Source organism: Monopterus albus, unplaced genomic scaffold (genome assembly GCF_001952655.1).
Source record: "Monopterus albus unplaced genomic scaffold, M_albus_1.0 scaffold54.1, whole genome shotgun sequence".
Taxonomy (NCBI): Eukaryota; Metazoa; Chordata; class Actinopteri; order Synbranchiformes; family Synbranchidae; genus Monopterus; species Monopterus albus.
In genome coordinates, this window is record NW_018127934.1 from 563,610 (window position 1) to 581,567 (window position 17,958).

Genomic DNA, 17,958 nt, shown 5'->3' on the forward strand with positions numbered 1-17,958 from the left:
ATATATAAAAATTTAGAACATGCACCACAAACTACAGGCAACTGGAATGTTCTCTGGTAAAACGTGTTATGTATTAGATATTTTTGTTTATTTTATGTAATGTCCATTTGGAATAGCGTTGTGTAAATACTTTTGTTTGGGAAACAGGTTTGGAAACTCAGATGTCCGAGTTTTCCACGTGTCCTTAAACGCACCGTACATTCGTGGATCGTGGACTTTTGAGAGTGCGGAAAAACACTCTCAAAAATCCGTGTGTGCGCGGAAGGTGATTCGTGTGTGTTAGACGATCCACGCATGCGTAGGTAACAATGTGTACGTACTTTCTAAAGAACTGCACACGAAAAATCGATTTTAAGCATTTGTAAAATGTGTTTTATGTGCAGTTTGTACAGCATGCATTTGTGATCCTCATGACACACACACACACACAAATCGCTTGTTACAGACAAAACGTTAAACACGCATTTGTAACATTTTTGATAGTATTTTATCTCCATACTTCTCCTTCAGACTGTTATGTTTGACACTCTGTGAGAGTTCGCTCCTTTCAGCAGAAATAAATGCGCATCAGCCTTCATAGTTGGTATTAAGTTTTTCATTTTGCACTCACCAAACCTTAATAAGACAATTTTTGCCACAACACCTGACATACAGTACGTTAAAGCTGCTTTTAACTCCTTCATTCAAAATTTAAAATACATAAAAATGAATGATAAAGATCAGTTACACATACATCATTTTGAGCAGTAACATTTCTGAGACACATTAGGTTAATTGTGAATACTTGCTTTGCTTGACAGAAACATGATAATCCACCCATATCAGAAGTTCAAATGTGTTTGTCTTTTTGCTGCTTGCAACTAATAATCCTTTAAAAGCCAGCATATTGCACTTGGCAACATGGCAGACACATAATATAGTGCACTAGTGAGTAGGGAGTGATTTCGGACATAGTTGTTTGCTTTGGTGTTCCCCAGAGATAGAGGTTTTGTTCCACTTCTCAATCTCCTCACTTCCTTCCTTCCTTCCTCGCTAGTACAGCATGAGCATGAAGGTCAAACATGCAGAGCACTGGCTCAACAGCCTTTTTATTTCTTTTCAGTTTGAATGAGTGGAGCAGAGATAGCAGAGTTGGACTGGCAATATATACATCAATACAGTGCCAAATAGTGTCAGGCTGTAACAGAAGGAATGTGTTTGGAGTTTGGAATATTTTTACAAATTTTATGTTAATACAATCAAGTGTGAGTTAGATTAAAAAAAAACTAGTATAAAGTGAATAAATAACAGGAAGGTTTGCAAGGCCCTGTGTGAACTTGATGTGGGAGGCCTTGACATGCTTCTGGTTAAATTGTGCAACAAGGTTTTATTGGCACTGAAGATAGAATGGATTCATAGCTGGTACTAGATATACAGTTTTGACTCAGGGAAACACATCTTGACAGGGGAACGTATTTCGACACAAGAGTCACTGTATGGGATGTTGACATTGAGAACAACTTTTTTTTTTTTTTTTACTTAATTGTCCTTCAAGGCAAACATTTCCTGCACAAATGCCATTTTGAAGAAAACAAAAAACAACTCCTGATTCCTGTCTTTTTGTAATTACATGGAATTCTACATAACAGCTATTTCCTCTTCTAACATTGCAAAAGCTTTGAAGAATTCTATGCTGTCAAAAATATCAGCTCTTTATTAAGAATATGTAGCTTTCCCTTTATTTTTTTTATTGATTTTATTTATTTATTTTATTATTGTATCGCCCTTGGCAGTGTTATGTTGTGTTGTCTTTATATTGTATCTTTATTCTGTGAAATAAAGTTATAAAAAAAAGACACAAGACCGGAAGCAGCGCCATTTCCGCTTTTTGACGCGCGAAGAAGAAAATGCCGCGAGAGTGAGTGAAGCTTGTTTTTGCTACAACCCGTTTTCATCGAGTTTAACGTGACTGTGTGGATTGTTTGAAAGAAACGTAGTAGGCTGTTTTACTATTGAACCTAAACTAACGGTGAGTTATGGCCAACTTACTCCTGATGACACTGCATCAACAAATGCTGAAGTTTATGTTAGTTGAGATAACTTTAAGGCTACTGTCTAAATTAGCTAACATTAGTTCTGACACCGGACCCTTGTGGAATAGGTGCTCGCATCCTTTACCTGGGTAGAAGTACTAATACGACACTGTAGAAGTACTCCATTACGAATAAAGGTCTTAAACTGAAAATATCACTATATTAAAAGTAGTTGTGTAACATGAAAATGTACTTAAAGTGCGGAGAAATGTAAACATTACAGTTGTATGCTGAAGTTGGTCCATCTCTAGGTAAATGGCATTTTGTTCATTCTTTTAAGTGAAATGAAGTAAATGCCACCCCTGCAGGAGTGGCATTTACTTTACTTCGTCAATTGTGGCATGTATGTGCACCTATAAAGCACTCAGAACTTCATTAACTTGTTAGTACTTGTAAGTCAGGTCAAGAATTGGCAGCTGATGACATTTGCAGGGATGATCAGCTGTCTGACTCGTCAACCCTTGCGGTAACGGTACAGTAAAAAGATTTAAGAAAAGTGCTTCCATCGTGGAATTTCCACTGTCTGAAATGTCATTAAGAATTGGCAGCTAAGGGAAACTGTGAAGGTCAGGATGAGAGCTGGAAAACCAAATGTCTACAGGACAAAAAGGTAGAGCAATAGCTTATATGAATCAGGAATGGTGGGAAATGTCATTGGTCAAGTAAAGAAAGTGAAACTGAAAAGAAGTTGGCTTCTGCAACAACATAATGATCCAGAGTATGCTTTAAAATGCACCATGAACTACTTCAGTGAACACAAGTTGAAGCTTCTGGAATGCCCCCCCTGACTTGACAATAATTGAAAATTTGAACCCAGAACCTGGAATGAGTCAAAATTGCTTAATTGTGCATAGAAAGACTCTTAGTTGTGGCTATAGGAGGTGTTTGCAAGCTGTGATATCTTTCACAGGGGCAGCAGGGATAGTACACTGCCTAGCCTTTTTCATGAAATCAAAACGTAACAGCCAAAGATAAAAGATGAAAGAAAGGTTTAATTTCTGTACTGCAGGTGTGTGTTTACTTCTTTTTATTCTGCAAAATATGTAAGTTGCCTAGGGGCAAAGAATAATCTGTTTTACCATCATATTTTCTATACGGAACATGCACTCAGTTGTTAGGGTGATTCAATATAAAGGTCCAGCAATAAATCCTTCCTTAATGTATTGCTCAATTAAAGCCTACCTTTTTTTCCCCTGGACCCTATCCCCACCAGGATAATTAAGGAGGCTATTGATGCTGTTGCTCCTTCTGGTCGCGTTTATAAATTGCTCCCTCAGCTCAGGCACGGTCCCCACTGCACTTAAGCACGCTATGGTGACTCTACTCCTAAAGAAGCCAAATCTTGATCCCACGGCATTTTCCAATTTCCGCCCAATCTCTCGCTTGCCTTTTCTGTCAAAAATTTTGGAGAAAATTGTCTCCACACAGGTACAGGTGCACTTAGATAAACTCGGTTTTGCTGATAAGTTTCAATCGGACTTTAAACCTCGTCATAGCACAGAATCTGCACTACTGAGAGTCCATAATGACATTGCTATGGCACTCGATTCTAAGCGTTCCATTATCTTAGCTCTTTTAGACTTATCTGCAGCCTTTGACACTGTGGACCACAAAATCCTCCTCTTCTTGTTGGAACACCATATAGGCTTAAAAGGTATAGTTTTGAGTTGGTTCACCTCTTTTCTGACAAATAGGTTGTTTTCTGTCACTATTGGTGATTCTTCCTCTTCTGGTGCTCCCCTCTCATCTGGCGTCCCCCAAGGCTCGGTTCAAGCCCCGCTCCTTTTTTCTTTATACATGTTCCCCCTTAGTTCAATTATGTGGAAATATAATATCAATTTTCACTTCTATGCCGATGATATTCAGATCTACATGCCATTAATACAATGCGACGCGAACGCTCTTACTCCGTTGCTCAACTGTATTTGAGATATTAAACTCTGGTTATCTCAAAACTTTCTCCGCTTAAATGAGAGCAAAACGGAGTACATCCTCTTTAGCTCCGATTCGGCCGCCCCCACTTCAAATTTAGGTCTTTTTTATATCTTTATTTTCTGATACAGTAAAAAAAATCTCGGAATAACATTCGATAACCGTCTTAATTTTGACAAACAAGTCAGCTCCGTAGTCAAAACCAGTTTCTTCCGTCTGAGACTTCTAGCTAAGGTGAAGCCCTTCCTATCTCGTACAGACTTAGAAAAGGCCATTCATGCATTTATCACCTCTCGACTTGACTATTGCAGTGCTCTCTACATTGGAATTTCTCAGTCTCTTCTGTGGAAGCTCCAATTAGTCCAAAATGCTGCGGCCCGCCTTTTGCCAAACGCCCCTAGATTCGCTCACATTACTCCCATTTTGTTTTCTGTGCACTGGTTAGCTGTAAAATAAAGGGTTGATTTCAAGGTATTATTTGTGTTTAAATCTATTCATGGTCTCTCCCCCCCCTTACCTTTCTGATCTTGTGACTGTTACTCCAACCAGAAATTTGCATTCCTCTGAACATTTCCTTCTGGTCGTCCCACGGTCTCACTATAAGATGTGGGGCGATTGGTCTTTTGCTGTTTTTCGGCCTTAAGCTCTAGAACTCATTGCCTCCAGAGCTTCGATCGCAAGCTGATCTAGCCTCCTTCAAGTCTGTTTTAAAAACTTATTTCCTCCGACAGGCGTATGCTCCTTAAATTGTTTCATGTCGTTTACTGTTTTAAATAGTTTGTTTTATTTGCTTTTAGGTTTTATATAAATTCTGTGTAGGCATTGTTGGTTTGGGATATGTATGTGAAGCACTTTGTGCCCTTTTATGAGCTGTAAAGTGCTATACAAATAAAGTTATTATTATTAATGTTCAGTTTTTGTCAAACTCTTTTGCAGGCATAATTCAAATGTATGATTATTTTGAAGGATGTAGTTTGTGGCGATGTTAAGTTATAGTGTTGTATTGAAAAGTGATTTTATTAATTTTCCCACACACTAAGCAACACAAATATGTTTTTGAACATTGCATGGTTTCTGTACAGGTTGAAGAGTGAGAGGAGGACCAAAGATCAAGCATCCATTGTGCTGAAAGTGTCCTTGAGCAAGTCACTGAATTTCCACCAGCTTTAGGGTGCGGCAGTGTAACAGTCAGGATGAAGAAGTGGGGAGACAGAGTGAAGAAGGTTGAGCAGCTTGCTCAGTCATTTCAGCTGAATCCTCTGGCCACATGCTACAAACCTCGACTGTGGCCATGTCAGCCTTCCTCTGTCTGGAAGCTCTTCTCTCGTCAAAACGTGGCTATTAGCTTTGCTCAGAGCTGCAAAGAGGTAACACAGTGCTGTCTCATCAGTCTGTACCTCGGATATGACATTCTGTGTGAAATCATTTTCTGTCACTGGGGAAAATGTTGACATTTGTGCCATGTGTTCTCTAGGCTGTACATGTTTTTGCACTTGAAAAAGAGAACACATCTTTGGGTCAGAGGATCTACCTGGTTACCAGTTACAGTGAACTGTGGCACTACTACAGGTAAATATCAGCTTACACATAAAATGAGGTGCATCTCCTTTTGGAACAAAATGCAGTGATGCGCACTGATGGTGATTTGTTTCTTGATTTCTTTTCAGGACCTACCCTCAGTCCTTGATGCACTGCTATGAGGTGATACCAGAGGGCGCTGTGTGTAAGCTTTACTTTGACTTGGAGTTCCACAAACCCTCAAACGAAGGAGCTGATGGGAAAACTATGGTGTCTTCTCTTATCCAGGTAGGTTACATTTTTGTCTCCATTCACATTTTATCTTACTACTTTCTGTTCAAGCATATGTGTTTTAGTGAGCAGCTAAATATTAAATTTATTCAAATGATACAAAACAGATATGAGAGGCTGAAAAAGCATGTTTTAAATGCTTGAGAAAAAAAATGGCACAATTTATCAGTTAGAAAAACGTTGCCAATTATTGTTTTTTGGTTTTTAACTAATTGATTGTTTGACTGATGATTGCAGCTGTAATTGACTTGACATTTAATCAGCAAGTGAAAACATAGACCCAGTAATAAACCCAAAATTAAACGAGGCATGAAAAAAGAGAGAAAGGCAACAAAGAGCAAAGGTGATCCCACTTTGTCACCCTGACAACCCATTTCCTGTATGCAGTATATTTCATCATGGTGATACTGTGAGATATATATTCAAGTATAATAAAAATTACAAGTTTATCAGCTTGAATAAGAGTCACTGTTGCTTCAGATGAGCAGAGGATAATTAGTAAAGGGTCTGTTTCTAGATTAGGAATAATTTCAAAAATGCTAACCTGCCCTAAAGATTGCAGTATATACAAGTATAATTTCCTGTTTTGTTTGTCGACAGTACGTCTGTGACAAGCTAATGGAGGTTTATGGGGTTGCATGCGCCACAAAAAACATCCTCAATCTTGACTCCAGCACAGAAGAGAAGTTCAGTCGTCATCTTATCTTCAACCTCCAAAATGCTGCTTTCAAGGACAACACACATGTTGGTATGTTCAGTGTTGAATATGGGCAGCAAAAACAGTTTTTTTATATTTGCAAGTTGTTCATATGTACTGAATTAATTTTTTTATTTTAATCTTTTTTTCTCAGGTAGGTTTATTCAAGCAGTTCTTCAGCCAGTCCTGGGTGTTGGGATGAATTCAGTGGTAGAAAACAGTGAAACACGGTCTGTTTTTCATGCTTGTGAAAACACTCATTTTAACTTTTCTGCTATCATTACTGTGTGCAACTTGTAACTCAATGATATGCGGACAGCAGAACATGTGCTATTCCTGAGGAGAAGCCAGCAAAGGCAGATAAGGTGCCAGAAAGTCCACAGATCAAGAAGCGTAAACAGGAAGAGAGGGACCTCAGATTCCTCCAGGTGAAAAACAAGGATGGTCAAGACTGCCTCTTTGTGGATCTTAGTAAGCCCAACCAGAAGCTTTCACATATCATTTTTGTCAACCTTGTATGTACATATGAATATAGTGTAATTATGGTTATAATTTACAAAATCAGGCGTTTACACCAAAAACAGAAATTTCCGCCTTTACAAGTCATCAAAAGTGGGAAAGAACGCTGCGTTCACTGTGGCAGATGACAACAAGTTCACAGCCGAGAAGGGGATCTCTGCAGAGGAAAGCATATTCCTGGCTTCCTTAGTCTGTAATGTGAGGTGAGCATCTTAAATAAATTTTTCTGTGCTGAAAATATGATCTTTATCAAACCACGACAGCAGAGCTTATTCCTGTACATCATCAGTTTCACAGGTCAGAGGATTCTTACCTGGGACGTCCCAGAAAAAAAGGAATCCAAAACCTCAAGGCCTCATCGCCAGCAGCTAGCAGCCACAGATCCAGGTAACACTAAACTGAGACCAAAGGCTTCTCCCAGTGTTATTGTATATAGTCAGTCCACAAATATTAGAAATATTACCAACTTTTAGCTTAATACTTTTCAGTGTACATAGTGTTGATTTCGTACCCCTTTTCTTCCATACTTTACTGGACTTTCGGGCTGCCTGTCATCCCCACACCAAGAAGTGGACGCCTTTGTATTAACGGTGGTTAAAAAGGATGGCATACAAGGAAGTAAGTGTCTTGACTAAGGCAGGATAGTTTTGCACAAGTTGTGTTGTTTCAAAACATTTGATTTTTTTTGAAGAATAATTATACAGTGTTGTATTCGAGTCACTAAACCTCAAGTCTGAGTTGAGTCCCCCTTATCCGAGTTAGTCATCAAGGTCTACATTAAACACAATTGACACAGTTCTCATGATTTTATAATCCAAACTTTCTAACCGTGTATTGCATCACCATGTTGCTCGGCAATTTGACAGATAAAAATCATTTATAGAAAGGCGGAGTGTATGCTTCGATCGACGTGTGCTGGATACAGCATGGTGCAGGTGAACAGGTTTTAATATCAGCATATTATGCCAAATTATTATGGTCTATTACAAAGGGAAGAAAATGAGTCTCCCAACTTCTCAGTCTGAATGCAGTCTGTGCTTGAGTCCAAGTCGTCAGTGCTCAAGTTCAAGTCGAATCAGGAGTCCTGGACTTGAACTCAAGTCAGAGTCTTGGACTCCAGTACAACAATACTCTAATCATAAAGTTGAATCAACACCTTTCAAAATCAGTTTGAACAAATACTGAACCTTCAGGAATGGAGGCTTTAATGCAGGACTGTTGCATTGGAATGCATTAGTTGTACTTAATAAACTGGCCACTGAGTGTTGATCTCCTCAAATTTTGGTTATCTGGGGTAATATCTAGCCATCCTGATGATATGGCTTCAATATTTCTTAGTCTGAAAAGTTACTTATTAGTCAAATGATGGAGCTCAAGTGATCATTGTAGCTGTATTTTTACTTTTAAATATTGCCCAGTCTTATGTGTTGGTATACTGTATACTGCTTAAGCATTTGGGTTATTGTAAAGTATGTGTAATCAAACCCTCCATTGTTGCAGCACATACTGTATCAGTATTGCCAGAACTGCTATGTCTCCTATGTTTATCTCAACAGGCATCAGACGTTGGAACTACTTTGCCTCAGAACAGCTGCTTGTCTATGACATTGCCAAATACCGCTGGTGTGAAAATGTGAACCGGTTTCATCAAAGCAACAACATTATGTATGTAGTGTTTCCCCTTGTGCAGACTGAGTGTGCTCCACCCTTCTGATCTGATCCAATTCTTTTCTGCAGGATTGTTGTGGATCTCAAAGCAGAAGTGTGGTACCAGAAGTGTCACGATCCCGACTGCAGGAACTTCAGGTCCTCAAGTAGGTTACCATAAGAGCTGCCCCCTGACTTTTATTCAGAATAATTCAAAGGTGCACAATCGGTCTGTGGGATAAGCTGCTGCACAGTGGTGGTAATACAACTGGTCTGAGATAAACATTTTTCCTGTAACAGGTTACCCACTGCCACAGGAGATCTGTGTGAGCTACATCATGGCACTGGTTAGTTTGACCTATTAAGTAGAATTTGCCAGGAAATCTTGCCCGTCTTGTATTAAAGGTCAAGGACTGTGTTTTCTGCAACATGCATTATGTATCCTGTTCACTGACAGGATGAAGAGGACCAAGCTTACTTAATGGATGATGCTGGCAACATCGAACCAGGCCGGGCACCAAACCAGGCCCCACAGAGTGTGGTGTGTCCAGAGGAGGAATCTGTCCAAGTCTGGGGAGATGCACAGGATAACCAGGACTATATAAAGAGCCTGGATGACTTTGAAGAAAACAGCATGGAGATCTCTGATCAGCTTCTGCTCAACTGCATGGCAGAGTTTGATTCCCAGTAGGTGAGCTTTGATGTTATTTTGTTCTGGCTGTACAGCATCAAAAAAAAAAAAAAAAAAATACCGGTACTATACAAGTACTCATAAGCATTTATAAGCATTACACATATAATTCCCCTTGACAAAAGACAAAATCTAAATTGTACATTTTTGGAGAAAGTATTTATTTGGTACAGTACATGTAACTCCAGCCCAAAACTGTCCTTTGCCCTTCCATAAGAGTTAAAAAAAACAAACAAAACAAAAAACAGAACAGTACTGTCAGAGTCCTTGACATGATTAGATACTGATCACCAGAATTCAGCAAACATCTGAATTTACTACAGATTGTTCTGTTAAATAGCTTAAAATCATTGTTTCACACAATTGAAATGCTCTGCAGGACCTGAAATTCATTTTTAAGAACCGATAGTGTTAAAACAACCAAAACAGTGACAAAAGATAAGTCAAGCAACATGTTATCAGACGTTTAGCCTACAGCACTGACAAACATGGGAATGCAGGGAATTCCAAAGTATCAGGCATGACACTCTGCGTGCAAATATACCTTTTCAACAGATACACTATTTACAGGTGTAATGATCAACTTAAATAGATAACCAAGACATTAAATGGTCTGGATTATAAATAATTTTGTCACTGTTAAAAGCATAGACCTTTTCTCTCAACCAATAATTAACCCTGTGAAGCCCAACATATAAAAAAAAATAGCCAGAACATTCTAATTTTTTGGAACTGAGATGTTTAAACCTTTTAACAAAATAAAATTCACGTTTTTTATTTGCCATCTATGCATAGACAGACAGTCCAGGCATATAGGAGCCATATTTAGATTATTTTGTGTCACATTTGATACATGGGGCATTTTTGATGATTTTTTTTCTTTTGTTCAGAAACCACACATATCAAATATGATACAAATGGTTTTATAGGGTTAAAGCTACCAGAGGTCTTTCAGGAACTGGACTTCCTATTCATGAAGTCTAACTTTATGGTCAGAAACATTGACACAGTTGAGGCATTGCATAAGTCACATTTCCTCTAGCTGCTTTCAGACATGCACACCTAGACAGGAATTTGCTGGCTATTTCACGTCTAGGGGTCATCTCTGAACAAAGCCCCACGTTGCGTGTAGTTTTACCTGGTCAGATGTAGTCAATGTTCTAACCAAAGGGTACATTTTGGGCTTTGGAGCTTCACTAGTAACAATTGGCAAATTGATCCAAGAGCTTGGAATCTGTGCATATTCTGAGTAATGTGTAGACTTATTTGTAGATCTGTTCTAACATTGTTGGACATGTCAGTACCAGCTAGCAGACCAAGCTGTCTCAAATATGCTGCTTGCTCTCTCTCCAAGCTCTAAGTCTGAACAAGAAGGCAACCGCTACATGTAGCTTGAAAACTGCCATGTCAAAAGGTACCGTGTCTAACAAGGACATTTCTATATATAATTTTTTTAAGCTGTTATTCTGTGGCACCAGATTAATGATAAATAAAGCTTAGTATTGAAACCCTAACTGAAAAAACAAGCATTGGCATTGAAAATAAAATGGCATTAAAAAAAAGTATTAATACTGGAAAAATGACAATTCAGATTTTTGTTGTCAGTGGTTTTCAGTGCCAAGGTTTTTTTCCTTCCAGTTTCACTTTTCTGACATGGAGAAGAGAGTGTGATTTGCATACTCAGATTCATGAGAAGAGGATGACCCCTGAGCCGGCTTCTGTCTGGTGAGCCTGGCCGCATAGTTACTGCAGCAGCTTCCCCAAATTCAACCAGAGCTCTCAAGCTGCTGTGTTTCTGTCTTTACTCACAGAACTGAGTTACGTTAAAGCTAACGTAGCCTAGATGTGAACGGTGGTTCAGGGGAGACGGCCATCCTTTCCTCATGGATCTTAGAATATGCAAATCACACTACTTGGCTCCGCCCCTCAAAGCCCTCCACTCCATGCCAAAAACAAAGAAAATGTTGGCACTGAAAAAGATTAGGTTAACAAAAAGTAAAAGTCAGAAGATTGTCATTTTTCCAGTGTCAATGCCAAGCTTTCTTTTTCAGTGCTAAAGACTAAAGTCATTGATTTGGTGCCATATTATTCTTGTATAAACTAAACAATACAATGAACTAGTCAAGGATATTGTGTAGTTATTAGTCTGTGGTGGTAGGGACATTTTTACCAGATTATTGTTGGCAGAAAAAGGAAGTACACTGATCCACATACTTAAATGTGGTTCTGTGTACTTTAAATGATTGTCATCTTTCCTTACAGTACTCCTTGGTCTCAGCTCACATTTTAATTGTGGCATAAAGTTCATCAATCTGTTTTCTGAAGTGGCTCCGAAGCTCAGCCCTTTTAGCCTTCAGGGTGGGTGTCAGCAGGCCGTTCTGGACAGAAAACATCTCTGGGTGTAATACAATATCTTTCACCTGCAAAGGAATAATGAATGACCAACATTAATTATTATTCATTTGAAATAGAGCTCCAACTTATGATTATTTTATTACTGATTAATCATTTGGTTTATAAAGTGTCCAGAGCCAGTGGTTCTTAAAGGCCATGGTGATATTTTCAAGTTGCTTTTATCTAAACAACAAAAAATTTCAGTTTACTGCTAAATTTGAAATGTGCTGTTGCCATTGGCAAAAGGAAAAACATGATGGCATTTCAAGTCAAACATGGCAGTAGTCACCTGTTCAAAAGACTTGAGTCCTGCTTCTTTTCCCAACTTCAAAATGTCCTCCAGAATGGCCTTCTTCACTTCCTAGAGACAGATGGAAAATGTTAGGCATGTGCAGAGAGGGGGGGCTGTGTTCAGACTGCTGGTGGAAATAAACCGAACCTTGTTATTGCACAGTTCGGAGTAGGATCCTTCAATTCCATTATTCCTGACCCAAACAGGTAAATAGTCAGGATCAGGTACTACTATCGCCACCAGGCATGCCTTAAAAATACAACACAAAAGCATAAGATTGATGCTGCAAATTACCAACTGAGTATTAGTGTAGATAAAAGGTTTGAGCAAAAGTAGTCACTGACCTGTAAGCTATCACCATGAACAAATACCTGGGCCACTGCATCACTACGGTTATAGATGGTTTCTATTTTCTCTGGGGCGATGTATTCTCCTTGTGCCAGCTTGAAAATGTGCTTTTTTCTGTCAATGATCTTCAGAGTGCCATTCTGCAGTCAACCAGAAGAGAACCCTCCCATGAAAACAAGGCTGCAACTGATGCTGTGATTACTCTGGACAACTACACCAAAAGCATCCACCCACACAGCAATAATCAAAGATTATCAGGGATATATTTTTTTTTTTAGCCTGTTCTACTTACAGGAAGCCATTTTGCAATGTCGCCTGTGTGCAGCCATCCATCGGCGTCGATTGCCTCAGCTGTCATCTCAGGTTCATTTAGGTAGCCCCGGAATACATTTGGTCCTTTGACACACACCTAGAGTGAGCGATATAACAAGTCGAAAAGGGCTTTGGCCTTCCAGCAACAGACATTTTCACATTTTATTGTTTTTATTTGTTACATTTCTGGAAATTAACCTCTGTGTGTGTGTGTGTTGCCATGTTAATTTTAATGTTTGTTTTAAGCAATTAAAAGGGGAGGTGGGAGGGAACAGTCAAAGCAATACAGTAACACACACACAGGTTTGTCTGCCTTTAAAATATATCTGTCAGATGTCAGTAAAAATGATTCTTTTAGAACTTTAAGCCATTTAATTTCTACCTGTCACTTTGGGGAATGCTCTCACCTTCTTCAGATAATGAAATTAAATTACATCGTGTGCATGTATTTGATATGAAGCACACTCACCTCTCCCTCTCCATTGACTGCCAGGTAATTCATTTCTGCCACATCCACGAGCTTGATAATGTTGCAGGGTAGAGGAGGTCCTACGTGACCTGAAGACACAAAATAGTTCAGTTTCATGGGTCAAAGAAATATCTGTAGATTATACGCACGTGTTAACATCAGAATGTGCAACAGTTATTGTATATTTTCAGTCACCTGCTGTCCAGTCTCCAGGCACTGACATGGTGCACCCAGCTGTACATTCAGTTTGACCGTAACCTTCAAAAAACTGAGGAGAGCAGTGGAGGTTTTTAGGGGAATTCATAAAAACACAACAGGCCCACTTACTGATTAAAAACTGCCAAACAATCAGTGGGAAGGGTTGGTGGATGCGGCTTACCTGACAGCCCAGAGCGGCTCGTAAAAACGTCAGGATGATCGGGGACACTGGTGCTGCTCCTGTAATCATGAGCTTCACCCGACCGCCCAAACTCGCCTGCGAAGAGCGGAAGAAACAAAGACGAACACAGGCCCTCATCTGTTAAAACCTACAGCGAGTTCACATATTTAAATGACTAAGGAATTTGTCACATGGTTTTTTTTTTTTTTTAACAAGAAGTAGAGCTTTACGAAATGTGAAATTTACCTGTACTCTTCTAAAGATGAGTTTATCCCACATGCTGTCCTGTCTCATCACACCACTTTTCAGCTCTGCCTCCTTCCTCCTGAAGGCAAAATCAAGCAGCCATCTCTTCAGAGGTGTATTGGCTTGACTAAATACCTGTAGAGAATTGGGAAATAAGGGACCAAAAAAAAAAAAAAAAAATCCAGAATAAATTATAGGCAGAGAAGAACATTTGATTTTAAATATAAAGAAAGAAAACGGTGAATCATCTGGTTCAACGTGAATAACCTTTGTCTGACCTTATCGAACATGCGGTTGAGGAGACGAGGGACCACAGGGAAGATTGTTGGCTGCAGTGTTTTCAAATCATCCATCAAAAGGCGAATGTCTCCTTGGAAGTAGCCAATTCGAGCTCCTTGGGTGAGGACGAGGCTCTGGTGATGAGAGGATTGCTTGTTTTGGCTTGTGCAAGTTAAATCAGTATGAAGTTTCAGTCAGAAAGGGGCGTTGTCCTTATTCATTGTTTGAAATATTCTGATACCTGCGTTGATGGGATACTCAAGTTTCAGTACTGTTAATACTGTGACATAACTTATTTAAACAAAACCTTTTATGTATGTACATTTCTTAAATGCACATTTTCTTCAGAATTGTTATTTAAGTATCTGGTCAAAGACCAAATAAAGATTAAGAATGTCACTGAACATTGAATGTGAGTTTTTGTTCATTAGTTCTATAGACAAAGGTAAAAAGTACTGAGATACAGTATCCAACCCCCAAAAAAGCAGAAATTTGAAGAAAATCACTGACATCAAAAGAAATTAGCAGGACACAGGTTATCTACACAGGAGGATTGGGGCCATGGTAAAAATTTTGATTTAAACTCAGAATTATGACTTTAAAGCTCACTCTTGAAAAAGTCAAATCTGAGATTAAAGTCAGAATTCTTCAAAAAAAAGCCAGAACTGATTTTTTTTTTTGTGGCCCTAATCTTCTGTTATCAGTATTACCAAACCTCTGACATACAAGCTACTCATTTTTTATTAAAATCTTCTTACTCTATCATACATTTTAAGGGATCACAAAGAAATATTTAATATTAATAGTAAAATATCACAGTATTTCTGAAAATAACTGACTTATCAGTATGGAACAAATATGAAGGTAAACATCCACAACATACCTCTACAACCCTCTCAAACATGTGGGCTAGGGGGAGGTAAGATATTTGAATGTCATTGAAGTTCGCCATGCAGTGCATCTGTGGAGGATAAATGAAACAAAACACATGCGGGTCACTCATGGGGTACCATACCTCCACCACCCTCTCAAACATATGGGCCAAAGGGAGGAACGAGATGAGTACATCTTTGTATCCAGGGCTCAATGAGGCCCAGCGCTAGAGGAACAGAGACAGGAAAGTGTGACAGGCATTTTTAGATTTAATTAGGGACCACCAAACAAACCAGTGCTCACATTTAATTTGGTCCAAATCTCACAAATGCAAGGGTGGAGATTTGCTGTCAGAAGTCAGGTAAGCACACTTCAGTTTAAGTTAAAAGTGGTTGGATGCATTTATTTACAATTGTCTAGCAAATCAGTTAAACAGTTCTAATTCAAAGGTGACTTATTTGTATAAACAACTCATCTGGATTATAGGGACACTTCAGGGAGATCTTGGTGTGTAAATGTCAAGCAGAAGAAAAATGGTGAGGGACAACTGGGCACTTGCATAAATTAATTTTAAATATTAAGGAAGATTGCATATTCCTGAAGGAAGAGAAGAAGAAACATCCATCTTGAAACGAGAACTTGAATCAGATGTACATTATACTGTATGAGGGTCAAATTTCAAAGTTGAACTGGTGCGTTTATTTACCTCTGTTTGTCTCATGAAAGCTGCAGTGTTGGAGATGACATTTCCATGAGTAATCATAGCACCTTTTGGATTTCCTGAAAATCAAACAAACTTTATGATGCTACATGATGCAAGAAATAAAAATCTAAAAGGTACAAGTAGCAGCAATGTGCGAGATTACCTGTGGTTCCAGATGTAAAGCAGATAAGTGCGAGGTCCTCTGGCTTAGGGGGCTGTAATCAGAGCACAGATCGACACTCATGCACATGAATCCTGAAGTGTGTGTGATGCCAAATTTTTATGGAGGAGCAAAAACCTAGTTTTCATTTTAGACAGTGTCCTGATGGCTACAAATAAATGCTGCAAGGTAAAAATTGGATTCTCAGTATAATAAGATGCAAGAGCGGTGGATTGTTTGTACTCACCACTGGTTTCTGGAGGTTGGCTTTACCCAAGGCCTGGGGAAAAATACAAAAGGTGAGATATAATGTGTCTGCATGAAGTGCTGGCAATAACCATGCTTTACAGAGACAGACAGCCTGGTCCTAACCAGAGCATGGCTGAATTACAAAAGCCTGTTTTCCCAAAACATCTGCATGCAGATGTGCTCAGTAGATAAAAGTTGTATTATACTACAGAAAAAAAAAAATTGTTAAACTTTTTGACATCCTGGGAAAGAAAAAGAAAAAAAGTTATTATTACCTCAAACTCCTTCAAACTCATGACTTCTACACCACATTTCTGTCCATGGGTCACAAGGTCACTGTCAAATGCCTCCATGAGCACAATTGTCTTGACCTTTCGCCCTTTCCCAGTGACACAATCCAGGATCAGCCGAGCCTTTTCAGGTACATCGCAAATCACCGTGGAGATGGTAGCTGAGAACAGATGGCACTAAATTAACCAAGAATTTGTAGTAGTGTCCTTAAATCTAAAACACAGTTGGTGTGAGGTCAGTATACGAAGGCACCCTCTTGTGTACCTTTCTCAATAATGTAGGTGACGGCCTCTGTGCCGAGTGTGTCGTACAGTGGGACTGCCACCATGGAGTATGTGTAACAGGCCATCTCTGAAATGGTCCACTGAGTGATAAAAAACACACACAGTCAGGATGTAGACGATCATTACTAACAAAAAATAGGTCCAAAAATGTCCTAGGAATATCTTTGTGATACCATGTAAACCAATACCAAATGGTGGCAGGTATGCTTTTTTTTTTTTTTTTTACCTCTGGTCTGTTCTGGGAAAAAATACCAATGTACTTGTCTCCTGTATGCGAGTGTCCTCGGTGAAGGAGAGCAGAGCCGATGTACTCCGCTCTGTCAGCCACCTGTGTAAAACAAAAGGAGCTTGTAGTAGTTGTGCACCGCGAAAAAGCAGGATGCCAATTTTACATGACCATATCTTACTTCTCTATAAGATTGCCACTCGTACGGCTGGTTTGGTTTTCTTGATCCTAGACAAGGCCCGTTATCTGTGTGAATAAACAAAGCTCGCATTTATCGACATTCAGTGGAAAAACTGGGGCCAGATGTCTTCAGGGAATCCCATATCTAACTGATATAAGCACAGCACTCACTCGATACTCTGAGCCCTCGCTGGAACACCTCGTACATTGTGCGTACGTCACTGTAGTAGTGCGTCATGCTTTCGTCACTATCGTTCAGTACTGATCTTCTCGCGCGTTCTCCACCCTATGAGAACAATTTAAAATAATGTTATGACCACACCTTCCACACCTCTCACTTGTTATTCAGGTTGTCAGTGAGAAGACGGAGAAAAGTGATTTATTTTGGGTTATGTCTACACATGTAAACTCAGCACTTTGTTAGTAATTTGGTTTATCTTCTACACTCAGTTCACAGCAGAGGCACTATACAGTAAGTTCAATAAGTCAGGATTCTCATTGGACGGCGTGCTCGTTTCAGTTTTTAAAAGGGGTTTTAATCCATCAAGTCTGAAAGTAAACAAGTTGATTTTTATGTAGATTCTCTGGTGTGCTTGTCTGGAGGTCAATGGGCAGTAGTCCATGAAAGAAAGAAAAAGGTTAGTGGAGGATAAAACACCAGCCAAAGGAATTCTTCACAACCTGGCAGCTTCTTCATGGCTCAAATTACGCTTTAGTCAATAATTAGCCACATGTAAAATCCTTAATTACAACTCAAAGTGGTACAGAAAAAAATATTTAAAACTGTCAATAAAGCTCATTTTAGTTCACAAACTTTTTAAGCACCTTAAAAATGACATGAGAATTCCAAAGCACCAAATTTGAAGAAGTGCACTGACATCAGCTGTGATAAAATTCCTGTAGTGA

At 39.1% G+C, this 17,958-nt stretch overlaps 2 protein-coding genes across 4 annotated transcripts in view; one reads left to right on the top strand and one right to left on the bottom strand.

Moving 5' to 3' along the window:
* Positions 1-1,853: 1,853 nt before the first annotated feature.
* primpol (primase and polymerase (DNA-directed)) lies at positions 1,854-12,683 on the top strand. The gene is made up of 15 exons (XM_020602055.1): positions 1,854-2,008; positions 5,087-5,371; positions 5,479-5,573; positions 5,672-5,810; positions 6,414-6,561; positions 6,665-6,740; positions 6,830-6,981; positions 7,076-7,232; positions 7,319-7,426; positions 7,580-7,647; positions 8,586-8,694; positions 8,767-8,843; positions 8,977-9,023; positions 9,134-9,363; positions 12,533-12,683. Exons 2-15 carry the CDS (start codon positions 5,198-5,200, stop codon positions 12,597-12,599), a joined length of 1,647 nt encoding a protein of 548 aa, XP_020457711.1. The 5' UTR covers positions 1,854-2,008; positions 5,087-5,197; the 3' UTR covers positions 12,600-12,683.
* The window catches only part of acsl1a (acyl-CoA synthetase long chain family member 1a), a 16,045-nt gene continuing 8,322 nt past the window's right edge, over positions 10,236-17,958 (bottom strand). For 2 of the 3 annotated variants that reach the window (XM_020602052.1, XM_020602050.1), the window contains exons 3-20: positions 17,224-17,338; positions 17,054-17,118; positions 16,873-16,974; positions 16,627-16,726; positions 16,347-16,522; positions 16,070-16,102; positions 15,826-15,877; positions 15,666-15,739; positions 14,970-15,047; positions 14,086-14,220; positions 13,808-13,942; positions 13,378-13,657; positions 13,183-13,271; positions 12,694-12,810; positions 12,398-12,541; positions 12,201-12,302; positions 12,051-12,122; positions 10,236-11,787 (exon numbers count right to left, since the gene is read on the bottom strand). In XM_020602052.1, the coding sequence (XP_020457708.1) occupies positions 11,647-11,787; positions 12,051-12,122; positions 12,201-12,302; positions 12,398-12,541; positions 12,694-12,810; positions 13,183-13,271; positions 13,378-13,657; positions 13,808-13,942; positions 14,086-14,220; positions 14,970-15,047; positions 15,666-15,739; positions 15,826-15,877; positions 16,070-16,102; positions 16,347-16,522; positions 16,627-16,726; positions 16,873-16,974; positions 17,054-17,118; positions 17,224-17,338 (2,010 nt within the window). In that variant the 3' untranslated portion in view covers positions 10,236-11,646. The remainder of the gene's footprint in view (positions 11,788-12,050; positions 12,123-12,200; positions 12,303-12,397; positions 12,542-12,693; positions 12,811-13,182; positions 13,272-13,377; positions 13,658-13,807; positions 13,943-14,085; positions 14,221-14,969; positions 15,048-15,665; positions 15,740-15,825; positions 15,878-16,069; positions 16,103-16,346; positions 16,523-16,626; positions 16,727-16,872; positions 16,975-17,053; positions 17,119-17,223; positions 17,339-17,958) is intronic. The other variant, XM_020602051.1, reaches the window with a different exon arrangement.

Bases quoted from the DNA above. Each gene is read 5' to 3' on its own strand.
- primpol (XM_020602055.1), top strand. From the start codon at position 5,198: ATGAAGAAGTGGGGAGACAGAGTGAAGAAGGTTGAGCAGCTTGCTCAG. The intron at 7,427-7,579 runs ACTGAGACCAAA...TTCGGGCTGCCT, and splicing joins ACAGATCCAGGTAACACTAA to GTCATCCCCACACCAAGAAG. The intron at 8,844-8,976 runs GTAGGTTACCAT...TTCCTGTAACAG, and splicing joins CAGGAACTTCAGGTCCTCAA to GTTACCCACTGCCACAGGAG.